At 36.2% G+C, this 16,056-nt stretch overlaps 1 protein-coding gene across 7 annotated transcripts in view; it reads left to right on the top strand.

Moving 5' to 3' along the window:
• Positions 1-16,056, top strand: part of VPS54 (VPS54 subunit of GARP complex) — a 109,237-nt gene that overhangs the window by 23,307 nt on the left and 69,874 nt on the right. For 4 of the 7 annotated variants that reach the window (XR_003682438.2, XM_028497143.2, XM_007111923.4 and 1 more), the window contains 4 exons: positions 2,246-2,401; positions 3,753-3,994; positions 12,803-12,881; positions 15,264-15,298. Coding sequence is in view for 5 of the 7 variants with exons in the window: in XM_028497143.2 (XP_028352944.1) it covers positions 2,266-2,401; positions 3,753-3,994; positions 12,803-12,881; positions 15,264-15,298 (492 nt within the window). In the remaining 2 variants the exon portion in view is untranslated. Of the gene's footprint in view, positions 1-2,245; positions 2,402-3,561; positions 3,568-3,752; positions 3,995-12,802; positions 12,882-15,263; positions 15,299-16,056 lie in introns of those variants that run through there. The other 3 variants (XM_007111925.4, XM_007111926.4, XM_055089205.1) reach the window with 3 other exon arrangements.

Genomic DNA, 16,056 nt, shown 5'->3' with positions numbered 1-16,056 from the left:
TTAGGCTTTCTTTTTGCTGTTAAAACAACATGATGGTAAATAGAATACATTGAAATTGTAGTGTGCTATTGTCGGAATCAATGTTTAATTTATCTGACATCAAGCAATGGGTGTTCGACATAAACACATTTTCCATATATTTGTAGCCTACTTCTTTAAGTGTCAAAATGTGTTTATTTTAGCCATTTTATTTGATGAAATTAACAAAAAAGTTAAACAGACCTAATGTCACATGTAAAATTGTCTTTACCAAGCACTGAATGTATAGGCTTCTGTGTTATCAATGTTTCCTATCCTTAGGAAACATTCTTAAATGTTTCTTCTTCTTAAATATGCAAATGCTTTTATACAGAAACAACTGTACACTTAATATATATGGATATAAATGCAATGGGCCAGTGATGGCTTTCAGACCAATACCCTGATTAATTTTCCTGGATATTTTCATCGTAGTACTCTTTTCCCCCAAACCTCTACTGGCTCCTGTAGTTTGACCATACTGTCTTTGTGTGTGTGTGTGTGTGTGTGTGTGTGTAAATATGATTTATTTGTCAGCATTTTTGTCAGCAAACATTTCACTCCAGCCAAGTCAGTTTCCGCATAGTCTTATGATTATTCCATGTCCCTTAACCTTTGTTCATGCTGTTTTTTGCTTTTTGTTCCAGAACTTTGAGGAAGTTATCTATCTTTGTTCTTTTCTTAGCAGCTTGTTTCTTATGGTCTCAGTGAATGGTGTAATTGGATGTGTTTCCTTTGTGTTAGAAGGACTGAGACAGGTATACAAGAAGTCTGGGAAATGTAATTTTTAGTTTTCCATCAAACTGTAGAGGAGTTAGAGGGGATGACTTTTTTGTCACCAGTCCTAGCCTTATATCTCTCCTTTTATTTCTTACTCTTACTTTTCTATTCACCAGGTTTCCTAAATTGGCTTTTTAAAAAACTTGTTAAACCACATGTATCTTTGTAAACCACCTAATCCTTTTGGGCCTTGTTATACTTATCTCTAGTATCAGGGAACTTAGACTAGGTGATCTCTAAGTTCCTTTTCAGCTATAAGCTTCTGTTTATGTTCATTTATTTATTCCTTCATTAAAAAGTATTTATTGGGCTTCCCTGGTGGCGCAGTGGTTGAGGGTCCGCCTGCCGATGCGGGGGACACGGGTTCGTGCCCTGGGCTGGGATGATCCCATATGCCGCGGAGCGGCTGGGCCCATGAGCCATGGCCGCTGAGCCTGCACCTCCGGAGTCTGTGCTCCGCAACGGGAGAGGCCACAACAGTGAGAGGCCCGCGTACCGCAAAAAAAAAAAAAAAAAAAAAGTATTTATTGAATGTCTGCTGTTTGGTTGATATGATCAGCAATATGAGTTTCTACCCTCCGATAGTAAAATAATACATGTTCTTCATTATCCAGGTTAAGTACTGCTTCATTTGTAAAGTGTTAGCTGACATTGTAGCCTTTATTATGTTGTCTTGGCCCCACAAATTTTTTTACTTGTTAAAAAGTGTAGACATAGATTAACTTGTGTTTTGTTTAGGGTTTTGATTTTTTTGTTTACCTAATGTAATTGCAAGTACCTTGAAGAATGATACTTCTTTTATAAACATTTAATATAGTGACAGTCACATAGTAATTGTAAACATAATGATAACCATTGTTCATTTATGAACACTAACTTTGAGGCAGGCATTGTTTTAAATGCTTTACATATATCCATTCCTTTAATTCTTACAAAATGTTTATGAGATGGGATCTTTTTTCATCTCCATTTTTACATATGAAGTAAAACACACAAAGATTAAGTAAATTTCCTCAAGGTTATATTGCTGGTAAGTGAAGCTGGGGTATGAGCCCAGACAGTCAGATTTCAAAAACCCATGCACTTAACCCATTTTGCTATAATGTGTAATTATTATATACTTGCTGAATGAATGGAATGTTTTCATTTTTAATATATATTGGTTACAGTTTTGGTATCTATTTTCACTTTGGATAAAAGACTAAATAAGGATATTTCACTTTGAGGAGAATACTTTTTAAACAAGGACAAATAACTTTCTTAGCAAGCTAAATATAGTGAATGACTCCCACAATTAATAGTGAGTATTCAAATTATGTACTTACACCTTGAGGGATTTTAAATAATGTGTCTGTTTTTGAAAGAAAATTTGTGACATGCATAGTACTTACAGATGAGTTTTGATTTGTATTAAGTGTCTTGATGATTATTTGTTGCTCATTTTCAGTTGAGTGGTGATTTTATGCAATGGCTTCAAGCCACAGTTCTTCACCAGTGCCTCAAGGAAGCAGCAGTGATGTTTTTTTTAAAAAAGAGGTAGACCCGACAAAACACATTCGACCTGTGCAGTCACTGCCAGATGTGTGTCCCAAGGAACCCACAGGTAATGCCTTTTTTTGTTGTTTTTTGAGGAATTTTATTGAGGATTTGTTTTATCTTTAAATGACGTCAGATATCATATACTTAAAAGAGTAAATTTTACGATGTGAAAACTAAAGACATAATTTGGAAATAAGTTGATTAAGAAATTGGAATATAGTTCTTTTCATACATTTCCATAAACGAAGTCACTTTTATAAACTGAAAGAAAAGTTTTGAAAATGAGGGTACAGATTGAAAGCTCTTCAGTTAAACATGGTACAGTCAGTCCTCATTATTTGCCGATTCTATATTTGCAAATTTGCTTAATTCCTAAAATTTAGTTGTAACCCCTAAATCAATACTTGTGGCACATTTGTGGTCATTTGTAGACAAGCACAGAGGAGTGAAAAATTTGAATCGCCTGATACGCACGTTCCCACCTGAGGTTGAACAAAGCAACACTTTGCCTTCTTTCAGCTTTCATGCTGTAAACACATGTCCCTTTTGTGGTCTATTTAGTGCCACATTTTTTTGTATTTTTGTTGATGATTTTGCTGTTCAAAATGGTTTCCAAATGTTGTACTGAAGTGCTTTCCAGTGTTTCTAAGCACAGGAAGGCTATATTGTGTCTTATGAGGAAAATACATATGTTGCATAAGCTTCATTCAGGTGTGAGTTATAGTGGTGTTAGCCATGAGTTCAATGTTAATGAATGAACAATATATATTAAATAAGATATCTTTAAACAGAAACACACACAAAACAAGATTATATATTGATTGGATGATGAAAGTTGCAGAGATTTGCAGGAACGTAACCCTGTATTTCCCATAGGAGCAAAGGTTCAGTATTTGCTTATTAAATGTTCCAGTGACTTTATAGAACAAAACTGTGAATAACGAGAACCGACTGTATATTTTTCTCTCCTCTGTGGTTAATGTCACAGCAGCATTTTGGTTATCTAATTATAAGCTGAAAAAAGGATATTGGAACCAGGTGTGTCTGCCATAAAACAATAGAAAAAAGGCCTACCTGTGGAAAAAACCTGGAGTATTAAAGGATAGAAGACATATACAATAGAAGGTAGAAGAGTTTTGATGTTGAAAAAAGATAAATTGTACATTAAGGAAAGAAATTAATGAAAGACTTTCTTCCCCCCACCCTTCAACTACAACCCTCAAATTCTGCATATCCTTTATCTTGTACATGTTTTTCCTCCCCTTGGCAGTTGATGCTGAAAGCTGAAGGTTAAAGCGTTTGCTATAGAAGGGAGAGTTTAGTTGCTTTGTATAATCTAAGCATTTTTATTTTTCTAGAATGTGCTTTCAAACATAAAACTTACTTTACAGAGTTCTCTTGTTTACTTTTTGCAGGTGATTCAAATAGTTTATGTGTTGCCCCATCTCTAGTTACAGATCAACATAGATGGACTATATATCATTCCAAAGTAAATCTCCCAGCAGCATTAAATGATCCTAGATTAGCAAAAAGAGAATCTGACTTCTTCACAAAAACATGGGGATTGGACTTTGTGGACACTGAAGTCATACCTTCATTCTACCTCCCACAGATCAGCAAGGAACATTTTACAGTATATCAACAGGAAATCTCTCAGGTAATATCTGACCTTGAAATTAGTTATAGTCAGGTTAAAAGTAAAAGAAATATTTCTAGTTTGATTTATTATAGATTTCTGACCAGTGATCTTTGATGAGCCTATGGTATTCTTTTCTTTTCATATACATTCTATTGTCCTGGGTTTTATTTAATTATTTGCTTAGATATATGTAAATATATTTCTCTTACAGTAGTGATTTTTCAGAATTATACATTCCTCATAGTTCTAAGAATCAATGTGAAACTCACCAATAAGAAACAAACAACCCAATTAAAAATTGGGCACAGGACTTGCATAGACATTTCTCTGAAGAAGATATACAAATGACCAATAAGCACATGAAAAGATGATCAATGTGACTAATGTTTCATTTTTTATTTTGTAATTACAAAAAAAGTTTAGTTAATGTACAATAGTATGTTAGTTTCAGGTGTACTATATAATGATTTGACATTTGCATATGTTATGAAATGATCACCACAGTAAGTCAAGTAACTGTCCCCGTACAAAATTATTACAATATTATTGACAATATTCCTTATGCTGTATATTACATCCCCATGACTTATTTATATTATAACTGGAGGCTTCTGCCTCTTAATCCCCTTCACATATTTTGTCAACCCCCCAACTCCCCTCCTCTCTGACAACCATTTGTTTATTCTCTGTATCTGTGAGTCTGTTTTCCTTTTGCTTTGTTTGTTTTGTTTTATAGATTCCACATGTTAAGTTGGAGCATACAGTATTTGTCTTTGTCTGACTTATTTCACTTAGCATAATACCTTCTAGATCCATCGATGTTGCAGATAGCAAGATTTCATTTTTTTTTAATGGCTGAGTCATATTCCATTGTGTATATATACCACATCTTATTTAGCCATTCATCTATTGATGGACACTTAGGTTGCTTCCTTATCTTGGCTGTTGTAAATAATGCTGCAGTGAATATTGGTGTGCATATGTCTTTTAGAATTAGTGTTTTTGTTTTCTTCAGGTAAATACCTAGAGGTGGAATTGCTGGATTCTATGGCAGTTCTATTTTTACTTTTTTGAGGAACCTCCTTACTGTTTTCCATAGTGGCTGTACCAATTTATCTCAGCAACAGTTCAGCAGGGTTCCCTTTTCTCCACATTCTGACCAAGACTTTTAATTTGCTATTTGTTGTCTTTTTAGTAGCAGCCATTCTGACAAGTGTGAGGTGGTATCTCAACTGTGATTTTAATTTGCATTTCCCTGATAATTAGTGATCATCTTTTCATGTGTCTGTTGACCATCTGTATGTCTTCTTTGGAAAAATTTCTATTCAGGTCCTCTGCCCATTTTTGAATTGAGTTGTTTGTTTTTTTGATGTTGAGTTGTATGAGTTCTTTGTGTATTTTGGATATTAACCCTTTATTGGTTATATTATTTGCAAATATCTTCTCCTATTTAGTAGGCTGCCTTTTGGTTTTATTGATAGTTTCTTTGCTGTGCAAAAGCTTTCTAGTTTGATGTAATCCCATTTGTTTATTTTTGCTTTTGTTTCCCTTTCCTGAGGAGACAGATCCAAAAAAAAAAAAAATTTGCTAAGATCGATGTCAGAGAGGTTACTGCCTATATTTCTTCTAGGAGTTTTATGGCCTCAGGTCTTACATTTAAGTCTCTAATCCATTTTGAGTTTATTTTTGTATATGGTATGAGAAGATAGTCCAGTTAGATTCTTTTGCATGTAGTTGTCCATTTTTCCCAGCACCACTTATTGAAGGGGCTCTTTTCCCTATTGTATATTTTTGCCTCCTTTGTCATAGATTATTTGACCATGTAAGCATGGGTTTATTTCTGGGCTCTCTATTCTGTTTCATTGATCTATGTGTCTGTTTTTCTGCCAGTACCATTTCTGTTTTGATTACTATTGTTTCATAGTATAGTTCGAAATCAGGGAGCATGATACTTCCAGCTTTGTTTTTCTTTCTCAAGATTGTTTTGGCTATTTGGGGTCTTTTGTGTTTCCATACAAATTTTAGAATTATTTGCTCTAGTTCTGTGAAAAATGCCATTGGTATTTTGATAGGGATGGCACTGAATTTGTAGATCACCTTGGGTAGTATGGTCACTTTAACTATTCTCCCAGTCCATGAGTACAGTATATCTTTCCATTTGTTTGTGTCATCTTCAGTTTCTTTCATCAGTGCCTTATAGTTTCCCAAGTACAAGGCTTTTACCTCCTTGGTTAGATTTATTTCTAGGTATTTTATTCTTTTTGATGCAGTTGTAAATGGGATTGTTTTCTTCATTTCTCTTTCTGATGGTTCATTGTTAGTGTACAGAAACACAACAGACTTCTGTTTATTAATTTTGTATCCTGTAATTTTACTGAATCATTTACTAGTTCTGATAGTTTCTTGGTAGCTTCTTTAGGATTTTCGATATATAGTATCATGTATTCTGCCAATAGTGACAGTTTTACTTTTTCTTTTCCAGTTTGGATTTCTTTTATTTCTATTTCTTGTCTGATTGCTGTGGCTAGGACTTCCAATATTATGTGGAATAAAAGTGGCGAGAATGGACATCCTTGTCTTGTTCCTGATCTTAAGGAAATGCTTTCAGCTTTTCACTGTTGAGTATGATGTTGGCTGTAGATTTGTCAAATATGGCTTTATTATGTTGAGGTATTTTCCCATTATATCAACTTTGTTGATAGTTTTTCTCATAAATGTATGTTGAATTTTGTCAAAGCTTTTTCTGCATCTATTGAGATAATCATATGATTTTTATTCTTCAGTTTGTTAATGTGGTCTATCATATTGATTGATTTGCGGAGGTTGATCCATCCTTGCACCCTTGGGTTAAATCCCACTTGATCATATTTTATGTTCCTTTTAATGTATTATTGAATTTGGTTTGTTAATATTTTGTTGAGGATTCATGCATCTATGTTCATCAGGAGTACTGGCCTGTAATTTTCTTTTTTGTCGTGTCTTTGATTTTGATATCAAGGTAATGCTGGCTTTGTAGAATTAGTTTGGAAGCATCCCTTTTGGAGTAGTTTGAGAAGGATAGGTGTTAACTCTTTAGATGTTTGACAGAATTCACCTGTGAAGCCATCTGGTCCTGGACTTTTGTATGTTGGGAGTTTGTTTTTTTTTAAATTACTAATTTGATTTCATTACTGGTAATCAGTCTTTTCATATTTTCTGTTTCCTCCTGTTTCAGTTTTGAGAGGTTGTATGTTTCTAGGAATTTATCCATTTCTTCTGGGTTGTCCATTTTATTGGTGTATAATTGTTTGTAGTAATCTTTTATCCCTTGTATCTGTGGTGTTAGTTGTAACTTCTCTTTCATTTCCGATTTTATTTGGGTCCTCTTTTTCTTGATGAGTCTGGCTACAGGTTTATCAATTTTATTTATCTTTTGGAATAACCAGCTCTTAGTTTCATTGATCTTTTCAATTGTTTTTTAAGTCTCTGTTTTATTTATTTCCACTCTGATCTTTATTATTTCTTGCCTTCTACTAAGTTTGGGTTTTGCTTTTTCTTCTTTTTCTAGTTACTTTAGGTGGAAGTTTAGATTATTTATTTGAGATTTTTCTGTTTACTAAGTTAGGCTTGTATTGCTATAAACTTCCCTCTTAGAATTGCTTTTACTGCATCTGATAGATCTTGGATTGTTATGTTTATGTTTTTATTTGTTTCTAGGTATTTCTTAAATTTCTTCTTTCATTTCTTCAGTGACCCATTGGTTGTTTAGTAGCATGTTGTTTGGACTCCACCTGTTTGTGTTTTTGAATTTTTTCTTCTTGGAGTTGATTTCTAGTCACATAGCCTTGTGGTTGGAAAAGATGCTTGATATGATTTCAATCTTCTTAAATTTATTGAGACTTTAAAAAAAAATAAATTTATTTATTTAATTATTTTTGGCTGCATTGGGTCTTTGTTGCTGCTTGTGGGCTTTGTCTAGTGATGAGTGGAGGCGACTCTTTGTTGCGGTGCAGTGGCTTCTCCTGCTGCTGAGCATGGGTTCTAGGCACGCGGGCTTCAGTAGTTGTGGCACGTGAGCTCAGTACTTGTGGCTCGTGGGCTCTAGAGTGCAGACTCAGTAGTTGTGGCACACGGGCTTAGTTGCTCCACGGCATGTGGGAATCTTCCTGAGCCAGGGCTTGAACCCGTGTCCCCTGCATTGGCAGTCAGATTCTTAACCACTGCGCCACCAGGGGAGTCCCTCTTGAGACTTATTCTGTGGCCTAGCATATGATCCGTCCTGGAGAATGTTCCATGTGCATTTAAAAGAATGCATATTTTGCAGCTTTTGGATGAAATGTTCTTTACATATCTGTTAGTTCCATCTGGTCTAATGTGACATTTAAGACCATTGATTGTCTATCTGAATGACCTATCCAACCATGTAAGTGGGGTGTTAAAGTCCCCTACTTTTATTGTATAACTTTCAGTTTTTCTCATTAATATTTGCTTTATGTATTTAGGTGCTCCTATGTTGGGTGCCTATGTATTTACAACTGTTATATCTTCTTCTTGGACTGATCTCTTGATCTCTTGATCATTATGTAATGTCCTTCTTTGTCTCTTGTTACAGCCTTTGTGTTAAAGTCACTTTGTCTGATATAACCATTGCTACCCAGCTTTTTTTTTCTTTTTTTTTTTTTTTTTTTTTGGTTTCCATTTGCACGGAAAACCTTTTTCCATCCCTCACTTTCAGTCTGCGTGTGGCTAGGTCTGAAGTGAGTTTCTTGTAGGCAACATATATATGGGTTTTGTTTTTATATCCATTCAGCCACTCTTTGTCTTTGGATTGGAGGATTTAGTCCATTTACTTTTTTTTTTTTTTTTTTTTGCGGTACGCGGGCCTCTCACTGTTGTGGCCTCTCCTGTTGCGGAGCACAGGCTCCGGACATGCAGGCTCAGTGGCCATGGCTCACGGGCCCAGCTGCTCCGTGGCACGTGGGATCTTCCTGGACCGGGGCACGAACCCGTGTCCCCTGCATCGGCAGGTGGACTCTCAACCACTGCGCCACCAGGGAAGCCCTAGTCCATTTACTTTTAAAGTAATTATTGATAGGTATGTACTTATTGTCATTTTGTTAATCGTTTTCTGGTTGTTTTTGTAGGTTTTTTTTTCCTCCTCTTCTTTTGCTCTCTTCCCTTTTGATTTGATGACTATCTTTAGTGTTATGTTTGTTTGGGTTTTTTTAGTTTTTGTTTTTGATGTGGACCATTTTTTTTTTAAGTCGCTATTGAATTTGCCACAACACTGCCTCTGTTCTGTGCCTTGGCCCCTTGGCCACAGGCATGTGGGATCCCAGCCCCCCGATCAGGGATTGAACCTGCATTCCCCCCACCTCTTTGGAAGGTGAAGTCCCAACCACTGGACCACCAGGGAAGTCCCTAGTGTTATGTTTGGATTCCTTTCTCTTTTTTGTATGTGTATGTATTGTAGGTTTTTGGTTATCTTTGATTAGTTAGTGTGTATGTATTTGTAGTTTTTGGTTACCGTGAATTTTAAATATCTCACACACACACACACACACACACACACACACACACACACACACACACACACACACTGATTATTTTAAGTTTGAATGTATTCTAACCACCCTACATTTTTACACCCCACCCCAACGTTTAATGCTTTTGACATCATATTTTACATATTATTGTTTTGTGTAACTCTTAACTACTTATTGTGGATATAGATGATTTTACTACTATTGTCTTTCAACCTTCCTACTAGCTTTATAAGTGGTTGATCTACTACCTTTACTGTATATTTGCTTTTACCAGTGAGTTTTTTAATACTTTTCTTTTTTTAATTTAAATTTTTAATTGAAGTATAGTTGACTTACAATATTATGTCAATTTCTGCTTTCAGCAAAGCAATTCAGTTATACATATGTGTGTGTTTGTGTGTATATGTGTGTGTATGTATACATTCTTTTAAAAATATTCTTTTCCATTATGGTTTATCATAGGGTATACTTTTCATATGTCTAGTTGTGGCCTTTTCTTTTCAACTTAGAGAAGTCCCTTTAACATTTCTTGTAAAGCCAGTTTAGTGGTGCAGGACTCTTAGCTTTTAGCTTTTGCTTGTCTGTTAAGCCCTTTATCTCTCCTTCAGGTTTGTGATAACCTTGCTGGGTTGAGTATTCTTGGCTGTAGGTTATTTCCTTTCATTATTTTGAGTGTATCCTGCCAATCCCTTCCGGCACGTAAAATTTCTGCTGAAAAGTCAGCTGATAGTCTTATGGGAGTTCCCTCATACATACTTAGTTGCTTTTCTCTTGCTGCTTTTACAATTCTGTATTTATAATCTTTTTTTTTTTTTTTTTTTTTTTTTCCATTTTCATTTTAATGTGTCTTGGTGTGGACCTCTTTGGGTCATCTTGCTTGGGACTCTTTGTGCTTCCTGGACCTGGATATATGTTTCTTTCCCCAGGTTAGGGAAGTTTCCAGCTATTATTTTTTCAAACAAGTTGTCTGCCATTTTTTTCTCTCTCTTCTCCTTCTGGGACCCCTATAATGTGAATGTTAGTATGCTTAATGTTGTCCCAGAGGTCTCAAACTACTTTTTTTATTCTTTTTTCTTTTTTCTGTTCAGCTTCTGTGATTCCCACTACTTCCTCTTCGAGACTGCTGAAGAGATCTGTATCATCTAATCTACTGTTGATTCCTTCTAGTTTCAGTTATTATATTCTTCAGCTCTGTTTGGTTCTTTATATTTTCTAACTCTTTGTTGAAATTTTCACAGTTTTCATTCATTCTCCTCCTGAGTTTGGTGAGTATCTTTATTATTACCTTGACTTTTTAGTGGAGGTGATTGCTTATCTCCACTTGATTTAGTTCTTTTTTTGAGGTTATGTCTTGTTCCTTTGTTTGGAACATATACCTCCCTCTCCTCATTTTGCCCAGTTCTCTGTGTTTATTTCTGTGTGTTAGGTCAGTTACATTTCCTGATTGTGGAGAAGTGGTCTTAAGTAGGATATGTCCTGTGGGGCACAGCAACATGCTCCCCTCTGGTTACCAGAGCTATATCCTATAGGGGTAGCCCCTATGTGGGGCTGCATGTGCCCTTCTTTGTGGGGGGGCCAACTACTGTGGACGCACTGGTAGGCATGGCTGGCCGCCAGCCTGGTTGGCTTTGAGGCTGTGCCTCATGCAGTGGCCATGGGCCTTCTGGAGGGTGAGGCTGGGTCCCCATGTGGCTATCTGTTCAGCCTCGGGTGGGTTCAGGCCTGGTGCTGGCCTGCTGGTGGGCAGGGCTGGGTTCCCAGTGCTAATAGACTAGAGGGAGGATTCCAAAATGGTGCTCACCAGCACTGGTGTTATTGCAGTGCAACAAGCTCCCAAAATGGCTGCTCCCATCATCTCTATTCCCTGGAGAGGTCCCAGTTGCCTCCTGCCTCTTTAAGAGGCTCTCCAACATTGTCCAGTGGGTCTGCCCCAAGCTCCTTTCAAACAACTGCCTCTGGCTCGGACTCAGAGCATGTGAGATTTTGCATGCACCCTTTAAGAGCAGAGACTCTGTTTCCTATAGCTCTCCAGCTCTCCTGAACATAAGATCCACTAGTTTGCAAAGTCACATATGCTGGAGGCTCATCTTCCCAGCACAGGACCCTGGACTGGGGAGCCTGATGTGGGGCTCAGACCCCTTGCTCCTTGGGGAGAACCTCTATAATTGTGATATTTCTCCCATTTGTGGGTCCCTGACCCAGGCGAGTGGGTCATACCTCTACCCCTCCTACCTGTCTTGCTGTAGTTTCTTCTCTATGTCTTCAGTTGTGAAAAATCTTTTCTGCTATTCTTCAGGTTCTCATTGATAGTTGCTCTGTAAATAGTTATAATTTTGGTGTGTCTGTGGGAGGAGATGAGTTCAGGGTCTTCCTACTCCACTATCTTGGCCACCTCCACTAATGGTTTTAACTGGTAAATTCTATGTTGTGTATATTTCACCACAAAAAATGGACAAGGGATCTGAACAGGCATTTCACCAAAGAAAAGATACAGATGGCTAGTAAGCATATGAAAAATTACCCGACATCATATGTCTATAGGGAATTGCAGATTAAAACGAGGTGCCACTACACGTCCTTTAGAATGACGAAAATCCAAAATACTGTCAAGACCAAATGCTGGCAAGGATGTGGCTAATAGGAATTCTTATTCATTGTGCATAGGAATGCAGAATAGTACAGCCACTTTGGAAGACAGTCCTGTAGTTTCTGATAGAACTGCTATCAGAATTGTGCAAGGCTAATACTATTAGCCCAGGGTTTTCTCCTTACCACACTCCACTTTCCCATATGTCCTGTGTATGGTATCTGAAAAGATAACAATGTTATTAGTGGTCATCTAATCTGAACTCAGAGTGGGGTTTCTTTCGGTCTTTCCTTTTTTCTTTTTGGACTCAGAGGAAGTATTAACTACTAATCTGTCTTTCGATCTTGGGTTATATAGGTTTAAAATTTTCTTGCTTATTTTAAAAAAAGTTATTTTCTTAATTGATTTCTGTTATAAAAATAAGGATTTTTTATTTGCTTTCCCACTTCATTCTAAGTTTATGGAGATTTTACTATAATTGTATAAAATGGGATGAGTATAAGTATATAGACATTCACACATCTCAGTGGTATTTGGTTTATTAAGCATACTTGTTACTTGTATTTAAGTTCAAGAGGCTAGTGATTTCATATTAGAAAAATTTAGAACTTATTTTGTATATTCTGATATTCTGTTTTGTTAAATATTTTAATGCTTTGAATACTCATATTGCCACACAGCATTTATCACATTATTTATTTGTCTTTTTATTAGAGAGAGAAGATTCATGAGAGATGCAAGAAAATTTGTCCTCCTAAAGATACCTTTGACAGGACTCTCTTACATACTCATGGTATGAATATGTGCTATTTGTAGCATAGCATAAACATTTATGAACAAAATCTTAATTTGGGGACCTTGTTGACTATCATATCTAATTTTTATTTCTAGTGAAATTTCTATAGCCTGCAATCATAATCTTTTCTAAAAGCTTTAAAGAGAAAAATCATGGGTCTGATGGTAGTGTTATCCTTCAGTTCAACAAATAGTTATTGAATGTTCAGGTGCTTTGTACTTTGCTTGTTGCCTAAAAATAGATGAATAAGAAATAGTCCCTGTCCTCAAGAAGCTGATGGTCTCCTGAGCAAGGTTAAACAAACCAACACTGTATATCAGGCAGTAAGTTCAGCATGGTGATATTGTAAAGAGTTCCTAACTTAGCTTTATAAAAACTAGAGTTGATGAGGATTGTCTGTGTTTTAAACTAACTATCAAGAAATATTTATGTGCAAAAAGGCATTCCAGGAAAGGGGACAGTTGATGCAAAGCCGTAGAGTCAAGAGAGAAATTAGCATGTTCTGGGACCTGCAAGAGTTTAGTATGCTGGCTCCACTGGGAGCAAGAAATGAGGCTGAAGAAGTAGGTAGGAATCAGATCATGAAGAGCCTTGTATATCATGCTAAGACATTTTTCTTTTCTAAAAGCAGTGTAGAGTTACAAAATATTTTAAACCAGACATGATCAGAGTTATGATTATATATTTCATTGTGAAAGAAGTTGTGGGTAGTAAATTTATAGATGATGATAAAACTGGAGGCAAGAATACAGTAGAAGCCTATTGCAGTAATACAAGGGAGAAATCATGTGTTCCAAATAGCAGTTATAATGAGGATGGAGAGGAAATTAGGTCTTTAAGAGATGCCTCAGAAATGGAGGCACAGGTTTTGGTGGTCAGTCATTTGTTAGTAATGGAGCAAGATGATTCAAGGATGATTCCCACATTTCTTGCTTGGGCAGCTGGCTAGGTGAGAGAGGTGGTATTGGAGAAGGAAGTTTGGAGGAGATAGAGGCTGGTTTACTTGAAGTTTTGCGTAGAAGGAGAAGTCTGGTATGCAACCCAGAGCTCAGGAAAGAGATCTAGGCTGGAGATAGACATTATCATAGACAGTATGCTAGACAATAGCATGGTAGTTGAATCCAAGGGCACAGGTGGGATCACCCGGGACGATGTGAGTAGTAAGGAGAAAAGAACTGATGATAGAACACTAGGAGGCTGTCACATTAAAGAGGGAGTAGAAAATGTACCTGTGAAGGAGACTAAAAAGAAGTAATCAGAGAGATAGGAGAGTCAACCAAGAGAGAGTTCCACCTTAGAGATGGAAGGTAGTTAGAATTTCCAAGAAGTGTGACTAATTAGTCTACAGTATCAGAATACTTCAGGGATAGATCAGGTTTGCACTCTGAGAAATCTCTGTGGATTTGGCAATTTGGGAGATCTTAGGGAGAACATTTAGACTGGAGTAGTAGTTACAGAAACTTCAATACTATGTATTAAGGAGTGAGCACAAGAGTAAGAAGTGGAGACTGCCAATATAGATGTGACTTGAAGATTTGAAATGTAAGGTATTGACTAGAGGGAACAGAATCCCTCTAGTTTGTTTCTACTAGCAGTTGTAGAAGAATGTTTTTGCATGGCCAGGATTAGATGAGGCAAGAGAGGTATTTGCATAATCCTGAGAGTGAGTGCTTCCTTAAATTATGCACCTGAGGTTCTCCCTTGCCTCAACCTACTCTAGGCCCTGAGTTTTATCTTTCTTCTTCTTCTTCTTTTTTAATGGAAGAGAACTGAGCATGTTTATATGCAGAGAGGAAAGAGCTATTAAAATGTTAAAGATATGGAGAGGCAGGGTAATTGATGCGAGCTCAGAGAAGAGGCAGGAGAGGATGGAGTCCAAGTACAGAAAGCTTAGTTTTGGAAAGGAGAGTACCTTGTCTGAAATCTGATTGGTGAGATGAAGATAAAGGAGGTTCATTTGCAATAAGTTTGTAGAGGATACAAACTAAGATGTCTAAGAAGAAAACTACTACGGCATTAAAAATTTTTTTGATCATAGGAAATACTGGATGGGATGGTGGATCTTTTGAACAATAAAAATAACATTTCTATAAGATAACACCAAGCTTTCTGTGTCCATTTAGAAAAGACTTGAATACATTTAGTTGTTTTATTGCTACTAAACAATTGATTAAAATTATTTGAAACATACGTTTTATTCACTGCTTTGCCTTCTCCTAGGTATACAGAAGGTGTTTGATATTTGTTGAAGAAAGAAACTTAAATGGTTATTTAATTGTGACCTAGTATAGTATTGAGTCTGTCAAAATATATTTTATGGAAATAAAATGAAAACAAGTTTTAAAAAATCATATTTTCCCTTTTCCTTTTTTAAAATAGATAAATCCAGGACAGATCTGGAGCAAGTACCTAAGGTAACAAAACCTGAAAAATGAGAATACAGCTTTTTAATATTTGATCTTTAATTTTGCCTTGTAAGAAGCTTTCACTGGGCTGTTTTCTGATGCTTTGACCGCTTTGCCTCTTCTGGGACTTTCTCACTTTTCTTCTCTCTCTTTTGCATGATCAATCTCTTCTTTATCACCAAAACCTACAAATATGTTTAAATCTTTTCATTTTAAAGTATAATTTTATTGATCTTATTACCCCTCCAAATTATTAGGTATATTTTCTTTGTATGAAAAATTTTGTAGAGATGTGTAATAGATGAGTGTTTTTTTGTTTTTCTTTTTTTTCTGGGGAAGGAGTCCATTGCATTCATCATATTCTCAAAGAGGTCTGTGATAATTGCTCTTTAGGGTGAGAAGAGGCAGAAGGATGAAAGAAACAAAAAGGAAAGGGCAGTCATTTTTAAAGTTCTTTGATTCCTACAAAATAAAATTCAAACTCTGTCATTTAAGGCCCTTAATTATTCTCTTCCATCATAGGCACACTCTTAACTTTTGCCTACTAATCTTTACACATTCTTTACTTCAGCCAGACTTTTTTGCTGGCTCCGTGCTTTACTTGCAGTGTTCCTTTAGCCTGGAAGACTTTTGTCTTATCTCCCCATATCTAATCCTTTACAGTTTTTTGCTTAAATGACAACTTTACATGAATACATTTCCTCCAAATGAAGATCATTGGCCCCTTTGCCACATAGCATTTTATCTAGACCCCTGCCTTCCCTTTT

The sequence above is a fragment of the Physeter macrocephalus genome, chromosome 12 (assembly GCF_002837175.3).
Source record: "Physeter macrocephalus isolate SW-GA chromosome 12, ASM283717v5, whole genome shotgun sequence".
In the NCBI taxonomy this organism is placed as follows: Eukaryota; Metazoa; Chordata; class Mammalia; order Artiodactyla; family Physeteridae; genus Physeter; species Physeter macrocephalus.
Note: the sequence above shows the minus strand (reverse complement) of the source record. Positions and strands in the feature narration are given on the sequence as shown.